Source organism: Elephas maximus, chromosome 2 (genome assembly GCF_024166365.1).
Source record: "Elephas maximus indicus isolate mEleMax1 chromosome 2, mEleMax1 primary haplotype, whole genome shotgun sequence".
In the NCBI taxonomy this organism is placed as follows: Eukaryota; Metazoa; Chordata; class Mammalia; order Proboscidea; family Elephantidae; genus Elephas; species Elephas maximus.
Genome location: NC_064820.1, coordinates 129,426,876 through 129,449,066, shown reverse-complemented (window position 1 = coordinate 129,449,066; position 22,191 = coordinate 129,426,876). Strand labels below are relative to the sequence as shown.

Sequence of the window (22,191 nt, the reverse complement as noted above, 5' to 3'; positions counted from 1 at the left end):
TGTTTATACATTCATCTGTTGATGGGCACCTAAGTGGGCCCATTTTATTTTTGCTTACTGCCTTCTGTTTTTTTTGTTTTGTTTTGATAAACTGGCTGGGTGTGTGTGTTACTCTGTTTGCTGGCATTGTTGAAGATCTCACCTCCTGTCTCCAGGTGGTCAGAGCAGCTTCTGTGTGTGTGAGTGCAGTAATCCATTCACTGGTCTTGCAGTGGTGCAGTTATTCTAGGCACAGGTGCCCAGGTCATTTGTCACCAAGTGTGTGGTGTGGAGAGTCTCACTTACAGTCCCAGTTGGGCAGTGCTGCATGGGGGTGTTCAGAGCAGGCACAGGTCTCTGTTTGTAATGGGGGGCAATGTGTGGAGCAAGGCAGAGGTCTGTTGGCAACCCTTGGGTGCCTGGATGGAGGGCATACACCTGTCTGCTAGAGTGTGTAGTGGTTGGGGGGTAGTGCAGCCAGTCCTTAGGCTCCCAGTACTGTTTGCTAGAAGGACTGGGAGGCACCACCAATTCTCAGGCCCCTGTTGTGGGCAGCTAGATGGAGTAGGTGGTATCGATGACCCTCAGGGCCCTGGTGTGGGATGGTGAGGCCCCTTCTTAGGAGCAGGGTGATGTCACATGTCATAAATCTACAGCTCCCACTTGGCTGCTGTAGGGGAAATGGGCTTCAGGTGTATGTCTTGCCCAAGTGTTGTCCTAATGAGGGCTTGTAGTGTTGGATCAGCCCACAAGGCACTGGGGTGGGGGTGAAGGGTGAGGGTGAAGGGCACTGCAAGTCCGTGGACCACCTATGCTAGTGCCTGGGTAAGGGAGCTGGAGCCTCTGGGCCCAGCCATGAGGTGCTAGCTTAGGGGGTGTGGTGTTATTGAATGCCACAGAACTAGTGTTCCAGTGGGAAGGAGGGTAGGTGGGGGAAAGGATTTCTTCTCAGCCTTGGAGCTCAGGTGGGAGAAGGGCATGCAGTAGGTTGGGAGCGTGCACTTATCTTTTGCAAATCTGCTGTTGATCCTGTTTGGTTCTGGAGGTGTGTGTAGATTCACTGCTGTTCGGCTGCACCAGATGGGGCAGCTTGGGATGTTGCTGCTTGCCTCAACCTGTGTGCGCCGTGCAGATTCAGCTAGGAGGATGCTGACAATCCTGCAATCTGTAATTACCCATTTCTGCTGTTTTTGAATTGTCTCTCCTTCTACCTGACATTAAGTCTGATTCTTCAGCTTTGTCTTTGATTATACGGTTCCTAGATTGTCATATATATCCGATTCACTGGGTTTGGGTTTTTAGATTGTCATATATATCCGATTCGCTTGTGTTTTGGAGTCTTTGTTGTAAAAGGGACAATAGGAAGCATCTGACTATTCCACCGTCTTGGCCCCACCTCCAATATCTTATTGTGTTTTAGGTAAACGTTTACACAGCAATGTGGGTTCCCATTTAACAATTTTTATACAAATTTTTCCATGAAATTGGTTACAATTTTCACAATGTGTCAGCATTCTCATTATTTCCATTCTTTTTATTTCCATCGATTAGCTTCCCTTCCCCTCTTTGCCTTCTCATATTCTCTTTTGGGTAAATGTTGACCATTTGGTCTCGTATAGTTGATTGTTTAAGGGAGCACATTACTCATGGGTGATATTGTTTATTTTATAAGGCACTGTATTATTTGGCTGAAAGGTGATATCCAGAAATAGCTTCAGTTTCAAGTTCAAAGGTTATCTTAGGGCACTAATCTCAGGGTTCCTCTAGTCTATATTGGTCCAGTAAGTCTGGACTTTTTTAAGAATTTGAGTTTTACATTTTTCTCCTGTTCTGTCCAGGACCCCTTATTGTGTCCCTCGTCAGAATGGTAGGTAGTGGTAGCCAGGCACCATCTAGTTCTTCTTTTCTCAGGTTAGAAGAGGCTGTGGTTTATGTGAGCTATTCAGTTTCCTCTTTTGAAGAGTGAGATGGTCAGCTAGATTCCTTGCAGTCTCTCTGGCCCCACAGAGACTGCAAGGAATCACCAGAGTTATAGAAATGACTGAAGCCCCCTGGAGGGATGCTCACATCACTGGCTGTCCTTCATCAACCCTGGAAAAAGACTTAAAAGAGGTAAGGGAAGTGGGTGTATGTAGTTTATGGACAAGATCTAGGCTATAAAAGAGAACTGCCTTTTTCACTAACAGAAAAAGAAAACTTACAGATACATAAACTTTTAGGGACATGGTTGATATCTTTCCTCTATTTTGTTTTTGCTGTAAAACAAATACAAGGACAAAGTTAGGCACATAAAGTAGATAAAAACAAATTTAAAACAGACACTGGAAAACATTTTTTCCTATGCTGAAAATCACTTGTGTGTAGCATAGCCAAAGAGACAAGGGTGAGGAATTAAACTGCCAGGTTACTGGAGAAATAATTAGCTGACATAACTGGCATTTGAAGAAGCTGGCTCTTTAAGATGTGAACTGGCTTTGTTAGGCCAAATGTATTTATTCTTTCAAAAATGTCTTGTGTAATTATTTATTCTACATAAAGCTTCACATACATATACCCAGTCAGTCCATGGAATAGTTTAGCAGAAAACGACAGGAAAAGCAAAGGATGACAGCATGGAAAGCAACCTAATTAATTAAAGTGGCTGACATAAAACTATGGCATTTGATTTATCTCTCTCCCAATTAGCTAGGTGATTTCTTCCCTTCTTGGGGCTATTGGTTATAATCCTTGGGATCATAAATGGTCCCCCTCATCAGAGTTTTCCTTGGTCCTTTGTGAAATGTAAAGAAGAACTAGCTCCTGGGCAGAGCAGACCCACCTTTCTCCTGCATGTGCTCCAGAAACAAAGAGGCCTGGTCTGTGGTTTCCCTCTTCTGGAACTGACCTCAGCACAGCCCTGTCCAACTCTATCCTGTCCAAGCCAGTTCACTCAGAGATGGGGAGGATTAAAAAATAATGAATAAAAGTGGCAAAGTGCTTTGTGAATGATGGACCCATCTTGGTAATAGAGAGTGCCACAGGAGTAACTGTGTTTAATGTACATGGATGGGAGAAAGAAAGATCAAGGAATAAACTAAGGAAAATCTCAGGGTTCCTTCTTCTTGACACCATTAAAACAGCTGTTGGTCTGTTGTATGCTCCCATATTCCAAGCCTTGTGTTTTCCATACTTCCAATCCTCACAGAAATCCTAGGCATAGGGTACATATTGGTTAGAGTACTTTGGACGTAAGCAACAACTTATTTTGACAATAAAAGCAACTGATTGCAAGGATATGGGACAGTTCAGAGAATTTTAGGAAAACTGGAAGAACTAGGCTTAGAAAGAAGGAATGGGTCATCTTATGGGATGTAGGTAGCTGAAGCTGATTCATAGTTTTATTGGAGTACTGCTTGGATGAATCATCAATAACTGTTATCTGCTCTTGCATTATTTTGCTTAAGATTCGTATTCCAGGGAGAGAGAATCCAATGACTCAGGGGAGAGTAGAGACTCTTGAAATCCACCAGCATACAGTGGTGGCTGTGCAGTCACTCAAAGCAAAATTGGTATGTTGCTACAAAAAACACAGGGAAACTATTCTGGAAATGCAAAAATAGCAGATATACAGCAAACTGAGACCTAGGAAGTTTAACCTAACTTGACTAGTAACACACAGCAAACAAGTGGCAGAGCCTGGATATAATCCAGTTCTTCCCCCTTCAAAGTCTACCCTCTTTCGATTCTACTATGCTACATGTATGCTATGCTTACATGTGGGCAAGGATCCTGTACACTGTTTTGTCATTGCTTGTGACAAAATGACTAAAATGAAGAAAGGGATGAAGCTGGAGGGTGTGGGGAGTAGATGGGAAGGAAGGAGAAGATCTTATTTCATTAGTAAAACAATTTCCATGAAGCTGCTCTCAAACACCTTTTTTTCTAGACATCCTTCTGTTTTCTTTTTTTTTCCTACTTCTTCTTTTTCTCTTTTTTCTCAGAAGCTCTGATGGCTGCTCTTCTATTTCGAGATGTAGGAGTTTCTTAGGGCTTGATACTGTTTTCTTCATCAGCAGTCACAGTTTCAGATGTCATCCATGCACCAATGACCCCCAGACTCGGATTTCCAACTGCTTCTTGAGATTTCCATGTGGAGCGCTAACAGGACTCTCAAAGTTAACATGTTCATAACAGACTCTTGATTCTCACTCTTCACAATTTCCTAGCCTTTCCCGTATTTGTAATTGGCAGCACAATCCATTCAATTAGTTAAGATAAAAAATAAGTCCTACCAATTTTACTTTTAAAACATTCTCTTGTATTGTTTCTTACCCACAAGTCCAAGCCAACATCATCTCTTGCCTGAACTATTGCAATAGTTTCATCATTCTCCTCTTTCTCTCTTTTTGCCTGCTTGTCTGACTCCCCCTCCTTTACCTCATCTATTCTCCACATGGCAGCCCCAGTAGTATTTTAAAAAGATAATACATGTCAATTCACTGCTTATAACATTTTAGGGCTTCCTATTTCTCTTAGGATAAAGAGAAATACTTTTAACATTTGAAAGGCCTGAAAACCTTGAATTGCGTGGCTTCCCTTCATCTCTCCAATCCTTTTCCCTTTCTCTCACTATGCTGCAACCCAATTGGCCATCTTTCAGTTTTTTATTATGCCAAGGCCTTTCCTGTATCAGAACCTTTGCCCACGCTCTTCTCTCTGCCTAGAATCTTCCCGTTTCCTCACCTGAGAGGTCCTGTGTATCCTTTAAAAAAAAAAAAAAAAAAAAAAACTTTAGGTCTCCTTAAATGTCATCTCAGGAGATCATCACCGACTCTCCATTTGCAGTGGATTCTTTTTCACCTCCTTTCATTCTTTGTTTTTATATTACTCTGATCTTTTTTATTCATTGCACTTATCACAATTTAAAGTAGATATTTATTGTGGTTAAGGGCTTGGCTGCTAACCAAAAGGTCGGCAGTTCGAATCTATGAGTCACTCCTTGGAAACCCTATGGGGCAGTTCTACTCTGTCCTTTAGGGTCTCTATGAGCTGGCTTGAAGGCAATGCATATTTATTGTTACTTGTTTATTGTCCGTTTACTGTAAGTTCCATGATGCCAAGGCCATGGACTTTTCTTACCACTGGATGTCCAGTACCTGGAAATAGCGCTCAATACCTATTTATTGAATATTGAGTGAATGAGTGACTCATGAGCTGTCACCTACAGGATGAAGTCCAAATGGCTCAGTATGGCCTTCAGGGTTCCTCATATCTGGGCCCTACTTGCCTAATAATGCTATCTTTTGCTCTTCATGGTACCATTATTCATACACTATCTCTTCCTTGTTTTCCAACATACCATAACATTATGACTTCCAAAATGTCTTTATGCTATTTATTCTCTCTTCCAAGAAATCCCTTCCCACTTTCTGCCATGTATCTAAATCTTAATATACTTGTCTTATTTCTCTGAATCGATTATCTTTTGGATAGTAAAATCTTCTTAGGACTGGGTAATTAGGTTCCCAACAAATATTCATTTAGTCAGCTTCTTCCAAAAATAAGGACTGTGTAACCTCTATGAAGAGGGTGTTATTGCACCTCTTCCTCTGCCTACAACCCTACAGAAGCAGCAGCAGCCTCAATCCAGGTTTGGACCAGGGATACCCTCATGGAACATATCTGAAACCCTCACAGGACAAATCTAAAACCCTCATAGAACAAGTACAAATTGCAGTCAGCTTTTCCCCACAGCCTTTTCAGTCTACTGTCATCCTGTGTGTGGCCCATGGGCTCCCTAGAAAGGTGCAGAAAAGCCACAGAAATCAAGAAAGTTCTCCTCAAAGAAGGAAAGATATGTCCAGAATGATCCCTGGAAATCGGTTTGGAGGGTTTCCCCAGTAAAATCATTACCATGGAAACCACCCACTCCTTGAATGAGGTCCAGCTTCTCATGGTGGTCCATAAGTCTGGACTCTGTGGTGAGTCTGAAAACCCTCTACCTTTTTCCATTCGTTCACTGAACATTTTCTGCCCTTGACTCTGTGAAACTTACTAGAATAACTAAGACATAGGCTTGTCCCAGGTTGAGTTCAAGAGCTGGTACATGATCATGAATCTTAGGGTCCTACCTTGGTCCCAGTGCATAAGTCTGAGGCTCTAAATCCATCCTGCATCGAGGACAGTCTTTGGGGTTTCCTCAATACAGCTGTGCTGGGGTCAGGTAGAGTGGGAGGAAGGAGGTTCACCTAGGAGCAGAAAACTAGGCAGCTTCAGCAGGCCAACGGGCTGCCTTTTCGACAGGTTTTCAGGTATTGATCACTCACAGCTTCTACTGTTATTTCATTAATGGAACTCACACATGTAGCAGTAGTTATCTGGGGAAGACTGTTAACATTCACTTTCCCTATAGTTTGCTCTAAAAATCATGTAAAGTGCTTTCCTGTTTTTCTTTGGAAAATACCTACACTACATCCTGACATTTAATCTGCAGCCCTAATGGGGGTGACTAATGTGAACTGTTGGTTCTTGGCTATTTTGAAAGTAAGTCAACTTAATCTAGTAATATCTTTTTTAGGCTCACAGGAAAAGGAAAAAAAAAAAAGACAATTAAGCAACACAAGCAACTAGTGTACTTTCCTTAAACATTCTTAGTAAAACAAATGTGTATGTGTTTTTGAAGTTTTGAAGGTCTGGTTTGAATAAAACATTTAACCCTTTGAAAGCTGGCACTGTAGTGTGTATTTAGAGAAGCACAGGATAAAGGTGGGGTCTACTCTGCGGCAGCCAGTATCTTGGCATTCTAGAATGTACACAAATCTCTGGGAGCAGTTACACAGAGGGTGGGGTAGACAAAACAAAAAGCAGTGCTTGAATCGTGATTGGAAAATATTTTTGGATTCACTATGAGCCAAAACCATAGGAACTGGCCTATATCCTCAGGGTTTAAGAGAGACCCAAATAGACTTACCATGTAGTGGGAATCTGAATAGCACCAGACTGCAACAAGCAGCCAGGGTTCTGGTCTCACCTTAATAGAAACTAGCCATACAATTAGGTGTGTTACAACTCCGGGTCTCAGTTTCCTTATTTGTAAATACAAGTAGATTTCTAAAGGCCTTTCTAGCCCTGGCATACCAAGCCATCTGAAAAGGAATTAGCAGATGTCCATGTTCTCCTTCATATTCAGTTTCCTGGGGGTCTGGGTAGATATAAGGGCTCTGGTTGTGTCTATAGCTTGGGCTTCTCCAAGTGTAGCCCAGGATTCTGGTAAATGAAGAGCAGTGTGGAAATTCTGAACACAAGTGGCCACACCAGGAATTGCAAAGATTCCCTAAAGGTGCAGACCACTTAGGAGACACATCCTTGATGCTATTTATTTGGGTGTGGTCTTATAATTTAGAGGTAAGGCAGTAGTTTCAGGGCTGTGCTTAGGAAGGAGGATTGTGTGAATATGTGGACTCATTCTCCCAGTATTGGTAGTAAGGATCCCGGTGGTGCAATGGTCAAGCCCTTAGCTGCTCCCATCAGCTCCTCCACAGGAGAAAAGACCTAGCAATCTTATCCCTTAAAGATTACAGCCTAGGAAACCCTATGGGGCAGTTCTACTCTGTCCTATAGGGTTGCTATGAGTTGGGATCGACTTGATGGCACACAATAATGATAATAGGAGGAATAGCAGCTGACAGTTACAAAGTGTTTGCTATGTGCTGCACCCTGTGCTAAGAGCACTACTTGTATTATCTCATCCTATCCTCTCAGTCACACTGTAAGCAAAGAGCATTCTAGGACAGAAAGCTAGACTCAGAGAGGATTCATAACTTGTCCAAGGAGAGGGAATTCAAACTCAGGGCTGTGTGATTTAAAAGCCTGTTCCTTTTAACTATAAAGCAATACTGTCTCAATGGTTGAATTGCTGAATTCAGTGAGCTGTACATTTTATTTTAGGACTCCTCTTATATACCGAAAGGAGCCCTGGTGGTGCAGTGGATAAGTGCTCGGCTGCTAACTGAAAGGTTGGTGGTTTGAACCCACCAGCGGCTTTGTGGGAAAAAGATGTGGCAGTCTGCTTCTGTGAAGATTTACAGCCTTGGAAACCCTGTGGGGCAGTTCTGCTTTGTCCTATAAGGTCATTATGAGTCAGAATCAACTTGACGGCAGTCAGCTTAATGGGTTTGTACACTGAAGAGATTTTCAAGGTGAATTAGGGTCAGAAATAAGTTCTTATTAAGCCAGCAAATCATAACTTTGTATGTATTTGAGAAAGTAAGCCTACTAAAAACAGAACGGTGGCAGAAGAGATGTCAAAGGCAGGCTGGGCTGAGACTGCAGACATAGCTGTCACGCTCGCTTGCTGTGGAGGGCACCGCATGTCCCACTTTTCCTGTTTCTTCAGAAGTAAAATTTTCTTTTTTAAACATTGTGGTATATCCCAACTTTCCCCAAAGGATTTATTTGTCTTCGTATTTAAACAGTTATTGGTAATCCCATCAAGGCCACAAAGATATGTGATTTAGGCTCTTTCCAACACCTTGGGGCATGACAGATATTGGCTATTTGAATAAATTATATTCTCTTGAGGACTATTGTAAATTAGGAGTACAAATGGGCCACAAATGGCATGAAAAAGAATGAATGGAATTCATGTCTTTGGAAGAGAAGGGCGACTTTCAAATTTCCAGTCTATTCTTGAGGAACGTGAAGAACATTACTGAAATAGTAAGTTGAATGGTATAAATTGCCATTTTACAGGTCAAACATGACCATGTATCAGCCATTTCACATGGTTCCGTTTAATATATGAATTAACTTGTTTCCAGTGAAGCGTATCAGTGAAGGGTATCAACATAAAGGTTTATAGGTCTCAAAGAGACAGATAGTTCTAGAATTTTTAGTTGTACTTCCCACCCGTCTACCCCAAGAATTTGTTCTGTGAACCAAGAAGGCAATTAAAACAAAACCTTACAGTATTTAGAAGGGAAAGGTTGTATGAACAGTCCTGTTTAGTATTCCTAGGTGATAAGGGCAGATGTTTGAATTTAGTATAAAATTTAGTATGCTAACCTGAGTTATTTTTAATGTCCTTGTGGAAACGTGACCAACTATCACTCACTGCAGCTAAGCTGCAAATTCAAAAGGTACTAAACAGGACTAAATTTTAAAAAAGCTCTAAACCTAAATACAAATGGAAAGAAAGAATTCATGTCAGCTGGAGACCAAACTGTTGCTTATTAATACCCATACTCTCTGGATTTGGTTCATGTCTGGGCTTATGCTACACTTTTGTGTTCTGCAAGGTATTCTATTACAGAGTTCCCAGTAGGGAGAATTGCAACAGAGCCACCAGTGATGCCCAAGGACGTTCCTTCTGTGAGGAGCATCTTCAAGTGGCAATCTCCTTCCAGTACAGACCGTTCTGTGTAAATCCCCAAACAGTCTTATCTTTACTGGTGTAGCTTCTCAAACTTACCCCAAAGCAGGTTAATACTAAACTAAGGGTGTTGTTGCTCAATATTCAAAGCTAGAGTCAAATCTGGTTCCAGGTAATAGATCCCAGATGAAACTGAATTCGCATGTTAAGTTTTAAAGAACGCCCTGAGGCAAATACTTTTCTTACTCCATGTGGCTCAATTCTGATTGGCAAGAACAGCAGTAAGATTAGTCATAATATTTCCTTGTTTTCTTAATCCTTGGATACAAAATTTAAGCACACAAATTCTTAAACCTTGCATTGAATTAAGTTCTAGGACTCTCAGAAACATTTCTGTCCTAGTTTCAGCAGTGTATCAAAAGACAGTTCAGGTTAACTTGTTTTATCTATTCACCCTCTGCTGAGGAATCTTTGTAACACTGCAAGAAATGAAAAGTTTTGGGTTATTTTTGGTGAAGATGTCATTTGGTCTGGAGGGTAGGCCTGATGTGTGTTGTAGTTGTTGTTATGTGCCATTGAGTTTTCTTAGAAGGGACCCTATAAGATAGAGTAGAACTGCCCCAGAGCGTTTCCTAGGCTGTAATCTTCATGGGAGCAGATCGCCAGGTCGTTTCTCCCACGGAGCCACCGGTGGGTTCAAACTGTAGACCTTTCAGTTAGTAGCTGAGTGCTTAACCACCGCACCACCAGAACTCGTAGGCACTCTTGCTTAAAAACTGAGTTCAGGAAAATTTCCGCCTTTAAGAAGGAAGACACTAAAAGAATACGCCACTTCCTCACAGTGCTTTAACGTGACGGCACTCAAAGCACAAAGTACATGTGAACTGAAACAGTTCTTTGACGTCTCTAGTACGATGGGTCTGAGGCGGCTCAGAATCTATGAGGAAGTGAACTATTACCTGCCTTAACATATTACTATGTTCTATTTGAATATAACTTTAAATTATGATCTCCAATTGAACATTTTTGCTTACTTCACAGATTCAACAATGTTCCCTTGTTTTCCCATAAATGTGCCTGCCCCTCTGTCTGGCACTTTCCTTGGTCCCTGTAAGCAATGCCCCTAACCCCTCCAACAAATACAGCAGGGCTGTAGTCCCATAAAGCTCACAGCCAGAAAACTACCCCAAAATAAGCTTTATTGCAAGAAAAGTGTCATATTTGATACACAGACCTACAAAAAACAAAAACCAAAAACCATAAGTTTTTCCTCATAAACACTTGATTACAAATTTACACTGTTTCTTTTAGTTATTATATATATATAAAAAAAAACAAAACACTGGATATAACTGGTTACTAATCTTTGGTCAGCATGGGGGTGAGAGGAAGAACCGGGAGTCTGCATGTGCTTTGGCCGTTTCACATATGAGGTTTGGGCACTGGTCCAGGGACAGGTTCTTGGGTGGAGAAGAACACAGAGACATACCCTTATTAGCACGTACTGGTACAATATCTCTTTAAATGACTAAAGCAAACTAAACATCAATTCATTGTACAAACATCTTTCATACACAATAGGCTATGATAAAATGAGGCATATGGTGTATAACTACAGTATTAATGAAAATTCTAAAAAAAAATGGATTTAAAAAAAAAAACAACAAATATTCCTTGGCTGCACTGCATGATTTGTTTGCACATATGGCAATCCTGAAATAGCTTGAACATAGTAAATGCACCATTAATCTAAGACAGCACCAAACACTACAGAATGCCAGGTGTTCCTTTTCAAAGGAACGGCATTTCTTCAGCTGCCTACAGTACCACAAGTACGTAGAGCACCCTGGGTAAGAATGAGGTGTTGTGGGTAGCACATGTGGTTCCTTGAGGTTATGAGAAGGAAATACAGTACAGTTTGGCCTGCAACTCTAATGGTCTCACAAGCAGTCAAGGTATTTTGCTACAGTGGTTGTGTTTCATCTTCCGTTGCCTGGTGTGTCTGGTAAAGTGAAATATTGTCACAATGAGCTGCTCTGGCTTTGATCTCCTTTATAAAGGATCTAATGACATTTATGTCTTTTAAATTACTGATTACACTACCCATTCAGCTCTGTGAGGCTTTCTTTAAAATAATCAGATGTATACCAGTTGGATGACTGGCAGAAAACCAAAGGAAACATCCCTTGAATCTACTGAATTTGTTTTAAAAGCACCTCTAAAAGAAATAGCTCAAATTTATAAATCTAAAGAAAAACAAAGCGAGTTTCCCTTTTTGTTTACATAGTTTGTTCATTTCTCCATATATTACTGCATTAAAAATAAATAAACATCTATATTTTTTTTTTAATTAGCAACTATAGCAAAATACCCAAAGTGTTACAGACTGCTAACAGGAAAAAAAAAAAGCTCACATTATTTTTGTGCATTTAGTGCCATATGCTGATCTCTTGAACATTTAGGTTTTTTTTTTTTTTTTTTAATATATTTAAAGTGAAGTTATATAAAAAATACAGTAACCATGGTTGCCTTTGTACTCAAATCTTTGGCCACACTAGAGTCAAAATTATCCCTCCCCATGAGGGTCAACATTCTGAAGTCTGCGACAGGGAGGAAAGAAAGAAAAAAGTCTTTTTTTTTTTCCTCTTTAAAATAGTCATTGACTTCTCAAACATGGCTGGAGGCTGAACGGGCTGGGATTTGAGCCTGGAACCAAGTCTGTAAGGGGTTAAAAGAGTTGAATTTGCAGCCTCATTCTGAGAGCCTCCCCAAGCTCCCCTAGGAGGTAGTCATCCTCATTGTTGTCTTCCAGTTTCTTAAGTTCCTTCTTCTTGTACAGAGGGATGCTAGTGATTTCCAGTGTGTACGTGCCGGGCACAAGCTTCTTCTTGGCGGTGTGCAAGTAGCTGAGCCCACTCCTTTGGTGGATGCGGAAGATGCCATCGTCATTCCCCTGGGAGATGACATAGCGGATGTGGTTGTTGAGGGGCTCAATGGCAGGCATGAGTTCAAGGATGTGCTCCTTAGAGCCGAGGCCAGAGACGTTGAACTTCATTTTGACGGGACTGTCCATGTCGACACTCTCTAGGCTGATCTGTTTCACCTGGAGAAAGAGCAAGAAACTATTTGGGAAGAGTTTCTACAGAGCAAGAAGAGGCCTAGAAGGGGATCTGCTGCTGGGGCTACAGTCACAGTGACAAGCTCCTGCTTTCTGTACTCTCCTTAGGAGTAGTGGCAGTGAAAGAGGCTACTGTAAATTCCTGTCAGCTGGGAGAAAAGTTCAATTCCATAGAAAATGCCCTGTAAATCTTTATGACTTCTCACTCAGCCTTAACCAGGCAATTAAAATTACAGGACCGAGCCTACAGAGAGTGTTCACATTTCAAGTTTTTTTTTTTTTTTGATAAGTTTATGGAATGTCACGCTTACACTGGAAAAAAAAAAAAAGAAAGAAAAAGACAATTTAGGAGAAGACTGTAATTTCTTTGTTGAAGTCAAAAGAAGTGCTGCTTTTGTTCAACAATAAGGATTTAACCCAGAGGGATCTTCATTCTGAAGCTTGGCTTCAGTTTACAACGCCCACAAACGACAGGATGCTACTGCAAAGCGTCTCATTTGCACAGGATCCTCAGGGCTCCGGTTTAACCAGCTTTGGTAAAAGTCAGTGGGGCAGAGCCCACCCAGATAAACCATATCTGACTTGGTCAGAGTGATGAGAGGTTTAAGAATATTATTTAGGTAAGACGGGCAAAAAACAAAACAAAATATTGTTTTAATTGGGCCTGTTAAGGGAAAACTTGGCTACGGTGTCCCAGAAGTGTCCTCAGCATGTTGAAGACAGATTGGTGTCTGAATGTATCCCAGTGGGAAGGTTTTATAAGCAGAACTTCTGGGTCTGTAGTTCTGAGTTATCGATAAATGTTTCAATTGTCATATTTAAACACCAGTTTTTAAGTACCCTAGTCTGCTTAAGGTAAAAGTAACACAGGATTATTTATTATTACAAAACTGAACCGTAGACTTCGTGATCACAGAAGTCTTATTGTATAGATAAGGAAACTGAGGCCCAGAAAAATGAAGTGAGGTGCCCAATGCACACAGCCAGTTAGTTGCTGACTAGGTTTCCTGGTGGCAGGATTTCTCAGTAATATTAACTGAAGAGGGTGGTATGTGATTAGTTTCAACATCTCTAGTATTTGATAATAATTGTGACATGCAGTGACCATGGGCTAATGTATGCCAGGCACCATTTATATGTGTCAGCTCAATCCTCCCATCAATCTTTAGAGATAAGCATTATTATTCCCATTTTACAGAAGAAGACAGGTAAAATAAACATGCCCTATGTAACATAGGTAATAAGAGGGAAGGGCAAAGGAATATGTTCAAAACCAGGCAGTCTGCAGCCCACTCCTTTAACTACTCTGCTAAAATGCCATTAGCTGAAACACAAGTAGCAGGCAACTCAGCTTTTCCGGCCCTTGTAAAGCATAAGACAAATCTTGTCATGGAAAAAACAGCTATCTTATAAATTAGTCACGGAATATGAGACCCTAACTGGCTTAAAAAAAAAAATTGGCTTACATAATGAAAATAAGTATCAGCCTACTGTACTACAGGGTCTTTATGAGTCGAAATCTACATGATGGCAACAGGTTTACTGTACTATACATACATTTATAAAAGAAAACTGGACAACTTCAAATAATTTCATTTTGAATCATTTCAAAATAACTATTTCCTGGATGGATATCTTTTTGCTCTCTGGCACTTACGGAAAACTAAAAAGAAAAAAAAAGATCTGAAACTGGAAAGGGATCTTAAAGCCTTTCTCCCCAGTCCTTGGGTTCTGAGGAATAATTTAACTAATTTTAATTTACTTGTCTTTCCCATACTGCATCCATCAACTTATTTGTTGAATTTCAAGATAGTTTTTAACTTTGCTGAGGCTCAAAACTACCTCAGGGTTTACTGTACAGTATCCATGACCCCTAAGGGTAGTCTTGTGGCAAAACAAAGTCAGATTGACTCACAGCAGTTGGTGCAGATTCATGAACACTTCTCTTCTGCCGGCTGTCTTTCTTTGTGTAGCCATTAATTTTGCACTCATAGCATGCTTCTGGGGACAGAGCGTTTTCCTCATCAACCTCTGCATCCAGCGATAGGTACTGCCCTTTGTTAAATCCCATTCCTGAGACACAGTGTCTATTTGTAGGGAGAAGCAAGATATTGTTACCTCATCATTGATCGTGACTAGAGTTTTCCAGTGATAAAGCAAAGATTTTTCAGAGATAAAAAACCAAGAAAGCAAACTCTAAGCTTATAAAAACCTAATATTCTCTGTATTCTTTTTGTTCAACACTCAACATATGAGATTCCCCCGCTACCTTTTTTTTTGAAACAGCAAAATTCTGTGAGCCCTGGGTTTCTCCAATTTTCAATCTGACTGAACCACCAGAATGTAGTTAACTCAAGAAAATAAAGGCAGAGTATCAATTTCTAAAGAGAATGCTGAGAGAAGTTCTGTTGTTTCTCAAGCTTGAAACCTGTGTTTGCTCCCTGCTTGAATAACTGAGATTTTCTGAAGTCATACTTTCATTAGCGAAAGTGCCAATAGGTTGGCTCAAAAACGACCCTTGCCTAGACTGAGCCTTTTGTTTTAAGTAATATCTTATACCAACGTTGGATAGATTGATTCTGGAGCTTCAGCACCTGCCTCAGGCACTGCCCCTTCGGAGGAAGGGGGCCCTGGCTGCATGTTCCCTGCCTGCATGCCACTGCGCAGTAGCTACTGTGATGGTGAGTTGCAAGTGACCGCTACCTCAGCCATAGCAGCTAGAACCTGAGATAGCTACACTTGTGAAAATGTGATTAGTTAGAGAGAACCCAGCCTCAAGGAGACAGGGTCCCATGCTGAGGGGTGCCACAACGACTAGGCAGATCCTCTCTGCAGTATAAAGGCTAGATGAGCGAAGAGAGGGCCAAACTCCTGACAAAATCAGTAGAAGAAACCGGGACGAGGCCATTTCCACTTCAACCTCAGAACCCAGCTATCTGTGGCAACACGTGAGCCACATTTTTAAATATCTGCTGTCTCTGGTCTTGAGAAATCTGATTAAATTAACTCAGGCCTTTACAAAGGGGAAAAGAATAATATTTGGATAAAGGGATCAAGTCTTATGCTAACCACAAAGGAGGTAATTCTAGTCCATGTACACAGTTCATATGTCTTTCTTGGTGCTGATTCCAATACCTTAAAGAGCTGTGATCAACACTTTTGTCTCCTGGGCTTTTGAACACCGTAAGCTTTCCTGCAGGATTGGTGGCCAGGCAGCCTGAGCCCAGAGAGGGAAGGAACCGCCGCCTTTTGGGATCACCCATTCCTGCCCACAGGGAGGTTGATGGGGCTGCCTTACCCTTGTCCCACTCTGTAGTACCCAGGTGGGCAGCCACAGAGGTAACCCCCCTCTGTGTTGGAGCAGCCATAATTGCAAGGGTTCTTGGAGGACGAGCACTCATTCACATCATGGCAGGCACTGGATAACTGGTCAAAGGAGAACCCCGAGGGGCAGGCGCACTTGTAGCTCCCCAGGGTGTTGTAGCAGGAGGCAGAGCCACAGGCATTCGGGTTGGAACATTCATTCTCATCTATTAAAATGAAACAAACTCTTACACAGGTAAGGTGGCAACAGCGTAAAGACCCAGTCTCAAAGCACCTGTGATTTTACAGGGAAACAACTCTAGCACTGTATTTAAGTTTTTTTTTTTTTTTTTTTTTTACTGTGATGGGTGATTTCCAAATGGTATGAAAAAGAAAGCCCCACAAATCTTCCTCAATTATGGTTCTAAAAAAAACATTGCCCTTAGCCTAATATATTCTATTTCTCCTATGTTTCTGAACAGTATTGAGTACACTGGCACTCCTTGGGGACAGGTATTTTCCGTTTGCCTACAGAACAACTCTTTTGTTCTCTCAAAAGATGGTTACTTCATAAACGTAAATCTGCGGCAAATCCACAGAGACAGAAAGTAGATTAGTGGCTGCCAGGGGATGGGGGATGGCTGCTAGTGATTATGGGGTTTCTTTTTTGGGGTGATGAAAATGTTCTGGAACTAGACAGTGATATTTGCACAACCTTGTGAGAATATACGAAAAATCACTAGACTATAAACTTAAAAAGGGTGAATGTTATGGTATGTGAACTATATGTCAATTTTAAAAAAAGTCTGTTTGTATCATTCCCCCAGTAAATTCCAAGGCCTGCATTATGTATAAATTAAAACAAAACAAAACAAAACAAACCCGTTGCTGTCAAGTCGATTCCAGCTCATAGCTGCCCTACAGGACAGAGCAGAATTGCCCCATCGGGTTTCAAAGGAGTGGCTGGTGGATTTGAACTGCCGACCTTTTGGTTAGCAGCCTAGGTCTTAACCACTGTGCCACCAGGGCTCTGCATTATATATGGGAGGAAGTATGTGTCTATGTATATATATGTGTGTGTGTATATATATATGTATATATATATACGTATATATATATGTATAAACCCTAAATGAAAATAATAAAAAAGTTATTAAATTGGATCTATTTCTAACAACCTGGTCCAGTTTTAACTGCTTAAGAACCTGCCTGTGAGACAGGCTTGCATTCAGATACCAGGCAGCTTTTGCTGTTTAATAACTAACACTGTATTGTACGTGCCTGACAGCAGGAAAATTATAGGTTATATTTTCAGTTGCTATTCATTTTTGATAAACTCAGAGCCTGATTATGCTTTTAGCTTTGGAGATTACAGTTTTGCTCTTAACTGTCTGGTTGCTACATCACATGTGATTGTCTCCTTTGTGCTTTATTTTAATCCAGATTTCACCCTGGGCACTAATCACATCTGTTCCACGGAATTTTTCAAATTCCTGTGACTCCATATGGAGCGCAGAGAGTCCATTTACCTAATATATGACAAGTATATGTTTCAGCCCATATGGAGGATAGGATTTGCAACAAGGTGTGCAGCTGGGACCCAAAGCCGGAAAGGCAGTGCCTGTCTGCATTAACTCAGTAAGGTTATGGAAGATGCAGACGGGATCTGAGGGAAGAAGCCCCTCAGACAGGAAATTAAACTCTGTTAAGTATAAGACAGAGGTTATTGAAAAGGTAGATGTTATTTAGGTACATATTTGTATCATGATTAGAATTTCAGAATCGAGTCAGACCTATGAATGGCAGAATTCTTAAATCACTGAATGTAGAATCTACTGTGATTACCTAATCTGTGAAAATTCTTAAACCTCCATTAGATGCAGAGGAAGTACATGAATTCTTAGTAACTTGGCTACATATGACATAAATATAACTGTGGCTTTATTTCTGTACACCCTAGACTTGGAATTCTGCCACCGACGCTCATCTGCCTTTATAATTAGATCTGGCTTTTATATGGAGTGTTTCACTCCTAACAGGGAATCTAAATCAGATCATAGTTTAACAAAATGGTCATGCCATAAATACAGCAGTAGACATTGTGTCAAGTAGATAAATTACTAGGCAAAACCAATTAATTAAATAAATTACATTTAAACATACCACTTACAAAAATATTTTAAAATACGTAATATTTTTGGAAGCTATGATATACTTCATATTTATAGGCTACAAATATACATAAAGGAAAAATTTTACAGGCTTATGTAATCTCACTTTTAATATATGTTCTCGTTTGATACGTATTTTGAGCTGGCTTAGGCCTCACTAAGTCAAAATTATTTTGAAAGGACACAGAAGCAACTGGAAGTTACTACTAACACTAACAAAGGCTTCACATATTAAGACATAATGTTTCTTCATGTACAAGAAATAAGACACTTCAATTTTCAATGATTATAAACCTTGAAAATACCTGAGAATGTTATCTACATCTGTAGGCTCTGTACTAGAATGCTACAAATTACCTGTGGCAACTGGCTGTGGTATTTCTTAAAGTTCTGGAAACTCTTAAGGTTCTCATTTGAATTAAAAGCTTTCCTCAACATTAACATTTACAGAGAACTTTTATTTTTCTTAATTTGACAGTGATATTAATCATATTATAGTTTTACAGTATAATCTTATAGTGAAATTACCTGATGAGTTTAATAGTTTTGATCATGAAATAGGAGATCCCATGTAAATCTCTCTGGATAATTTGTTTTATAGTTCTCAGACTGAAGATATTCACATATGCAGTGACAGGTAAAAATGAACTGTGGCGCTTTAATTTCCAATTTGTCATATTCTTGTTCTTCTGCTAACTTGTTGCTCTTATTAGTTCCGATGGCTCGTGTCACTCTATTTCTTAGGTGCCGTCAAATAGATTCCGAGTCATAATGACCCTACGGAGTCCCTAACCTGTTGCCCGTTGAGTTGATTCCGATTTATACAGACCCTATAGGACAGTCCTATAGGGCTGCTATGAGCTGGAATCTACTTGACGGCACTGGGTTTATAGGACAGAGTAGGACTGCCCCATAGAGTTTCCGAGGAGCGCCTGGCAGATTCTGACCTTTTGTTTAGCAGCTGTAGCACTTAATGACTACCCTACCAGGGTTTCCATGGAGTCCCTAGGTGGTGTAAAAGAGCTCGACTGCTAGCTGAACAGCTGGTGTTTCGAACCTACCCAAAGGTGCCTGGACAAACAGGGCTAGGGATCTGCTTCCGTAAGGTCACAGCCTTGAAAACCCTATGGAATAGTTTTCCTCTGCACTCATGGGGTTGCTATGAGTCGGAATCGACTCGACGGCAGTGGGTTTGGTTTTTTGGTATTCATGGGGTCGCTATAAATTTCTAGGGTAGTTGACACATACCTGAGTTAAAATTCCTACCCTGTTTTATGGATTCAAGGCAAAAAGTCAACAGTTTTACTAGAGATTAGCTTGACTCCTTAACGCTGCACAAAAGAATCATGAACCTTTTGAAATAAATCCCTGCTACATCTTCCTCAGGTGCCTGCTACTTAGTTAGAGGCATCCATTTTATAAGAGCAAGCTTACAAATTAATACTAGCAATTAGTGACATTTGCCTACATGTTTTTAGCTTTGGACTTATGTTTGAACCTATTCCTCTGTCCATGGGGTCTCTTCTTATTATAGCTCACAGGGCCTCTGGCTGGATCCTGTGTCAGTTCTGTGGGGGCAATGCAACACTAAAGTGCTCACTCCAGGAACCCCACCAAAGGGAACTGGGATAGAGGACACTGCCTTTGTTTTAAGTCAGACCACTCCAAACAGAGCCTCCAAATTTAGTGAAAACCTGCACAGCTATTTTTGCACTAGACATTTACAGACAGAAACTTCAGGAAACTTGAAAACTTGGAAATTCAGTCGATACTCCCAACATATTCCCATTTCCACCTACGATCACTTTAAAAAGAATTCTATTTTGATCTGAAACAATGTGAAATATTAGAGAATTAGTCTTTTGCTTTAAGTTCCATAGTATTCAAAAACAAGAAGTCCACTAAGCAAAGTAGTGGGCCTCATATTTTACAAACATTGCATTATATTTATACAAAGTTGTTTCACGTTATTTTAACAGCTATTTGTGAAATACGATTGCCAGTAGTCTAAAGTGTGTTCCCACACTTTGCCTCTGTTTATGAATCCATAAATCAGGGCCTTAGGAGTTTTGCAACATTTTGTTTCTGTGAAGAGAAAAAGAAGTAAATTAAACTTATGGAATTATTTTGACTGCCTAACTCATCATTTTGATAATTCCTTAAAACTTTGTTCTTCATGCTTACTTATGGTTTTTACATTTCCCCACCATGTGTGTGTTAAAGCATCCGTCCGTGACCTGGAACAAGGCCACAGCACTGTTGTGAGCTTCACAAAATGAGTTTCTCTCCTTTGAAATTGAACTTGATTTTCTTCTCAATACACTAACGGCATTAGAATTTTCTTTCGAGAAGGCCACAAAAGATAAAATTAAGTAGTGGATCACTCACAGCAAAATATATGAATGATGTGTGGTGTGATTTAAATCTCTGCAGAGAAACAGGAAGCACCTTGCCATGTCTCTGCAGGACCACTGTCCCCCTCTCCCTCAGATATGCCAGTGTCTAACATCACAATGTGTTAGATGGTGTGTCTGTGAAGTGGATTCAGATGGAGCTGAGAAACTGGACATATGCTAAATAAGTCAGCTGGCTATTCAAGTAGAGAATAGTGTTCTTTCTGATCCATATCTCCTTCGAGGGAGAATTTCATGGATATTATCAATGCAAGGAACAGAAGTGAATTCCTATGTATCTTATTACTGTCTAGAGTTGTCAACAGTATTTGCTGTAATTAGGTACTTTTTCTACCTTAAAACATTTCACATCCTTCATTAAATCTGTGACTGGAGAGCAGAGATGGACTGTTCTCATTAAGTTGATCTGAATTCCTTTTAGGTTTGTATGAGGGGATGGATGGGTAACCCTTCAACTCCAAATCTAATGATCTCACGTTACTGCTAAAAAGTGGCTGACCTTGACAAATGGAAATGATGATTCTTGACATCATCTTCAGAAACTTAAAAATTACAGGTAGCAGAAATCTAAAATTATAAAAGCTATAGTGAAAGTACCTTTTTGGTACTTAGACTTTTCTTATCATCGTGTATTTTCAAACCACACAAGTGAGTAGACTAGTGTAGCACATGGGTCCCCATGCGTCAATCTTAAGCACTGGATTTAAGTTCTAGAATTCTGAACTTAAAAAGTTGAAAGTTCAACCTTTATTATTTGTTCTTTTTACCCAGAGATACTTTAAGTTCAGAAAAGCGGCCTCTACATAGTTCTCACCAACACACTGATTCCACTGGTAATGCTGAATATATCCTTGAGGGCAACCACATCTGTAGCTTCCCAGGATGTTTTGGCAGCCGTGTTGGCATCTATGGTTTCCATCACATTCATCAACATCTGCAAAAACAAGCCCAGCAAAAACCTTATGTAACCTTTCCTCTACTTAAATGCATTTCAAGTACAGCTTAGGGTAGCTATTATCAGGGGAACAAACACACACACAGATGTTGTGATTTTTCCAAGTCACATGGTTATTAGCTAGTGGTGGTGTAAAGAGTTGTTCTGAGATAAGAAACCACCTCATTCTTGTACTGTCCAACAGACCACGCCATGTCAGTGCTCTAAATAACATCTTAATTTCAGCAAATCAACCATAGCAGCAACCACTAATGTTGTGCATTTTGGGTTGATTGACTGCATATGATATCCTTTATTTGGTAAGTGATACAAATATATTTGTATTACCTATTTCAGAGATTCAAAAGTGATTGACATGCAGTCCTTGAGTTGGGGAAGATACAAGTATACAAACAGATACCTAAGTTTACAATTGTTTTGCACGCAAATTTTTTTTATTACCACTCAAGAATAATTAGATGCAAATTCCTTTTAAGTATTTGAAAATGTTATTTTTAGACAAGATGTACTATTGTTACACATATGGAATAATTTCTTTGTTCATACATGCATGCTCTTTTGGAATGAAAACTGAGGCTTTGAAATCTACCCATAAGGAGTGAAATAAAATTGGCATGTCTGATGCATGTGTACCACATTTATATGGACAATTAATACATGGCATCTTATGTGGATGTCATGAGCTGAACTCACACATGGCAAGCAGCTGTAGGCTCAGAGTACTTTGAAGGTCTCAGTAACATCAAATATGATATAAAAATTAAATTTTACATCAGTTTTTTCTTAGCTGAAAAGAGATATGTATAAAAGTCTCATAATTCCTATGAAGAACATATTAAATATTGTTTTAGAATTAGAACTATATGATTCTAAAGAATCCAGTCTAAGAATAAGTAAGGAAA

At 40.2% G+C, this 22,191-nt stretch overlaps 1 protein-coding gene across 1 annotated transcript in view; it reads right to left on the bottom strand.

Annotated features, from left to right (window-relative positions):
• Positions 1 to 11,803: 11,803 nt before the first annotated feature.
• Positions 11,804 to 22,191, bottom strand: part of FBN2 (fibrillin 2) — a 292,288-nt gene continuing 281,900 nt past the window's right edge. The window contains exons 62-65 of the mRNA XM_049873163.1: positions 21,149 to 21,268; positions 15,745 to 15,976; positions 14,362 to 14,533; positions 11,804 to 12,431 (exon numbers count right to left, since the gene is read on the bottom strand). Of these exons, the coding sequence (XP_049729120.1) occupies positions 12,057 to 12,431; positions 14,362 to 14,533; positions 15,745 to 15,976; positions 21,149 to 21,268 (899 nt within the window). The 3' untranslated portion in view covers positions 11,804 to 12,056. The remainder of the gene's footprint in view (positions 12,432 to 14,361; positions 14,534 to 15,744; positions 15,977 to 21,148; positions 21,269 to 22,191) is intronic.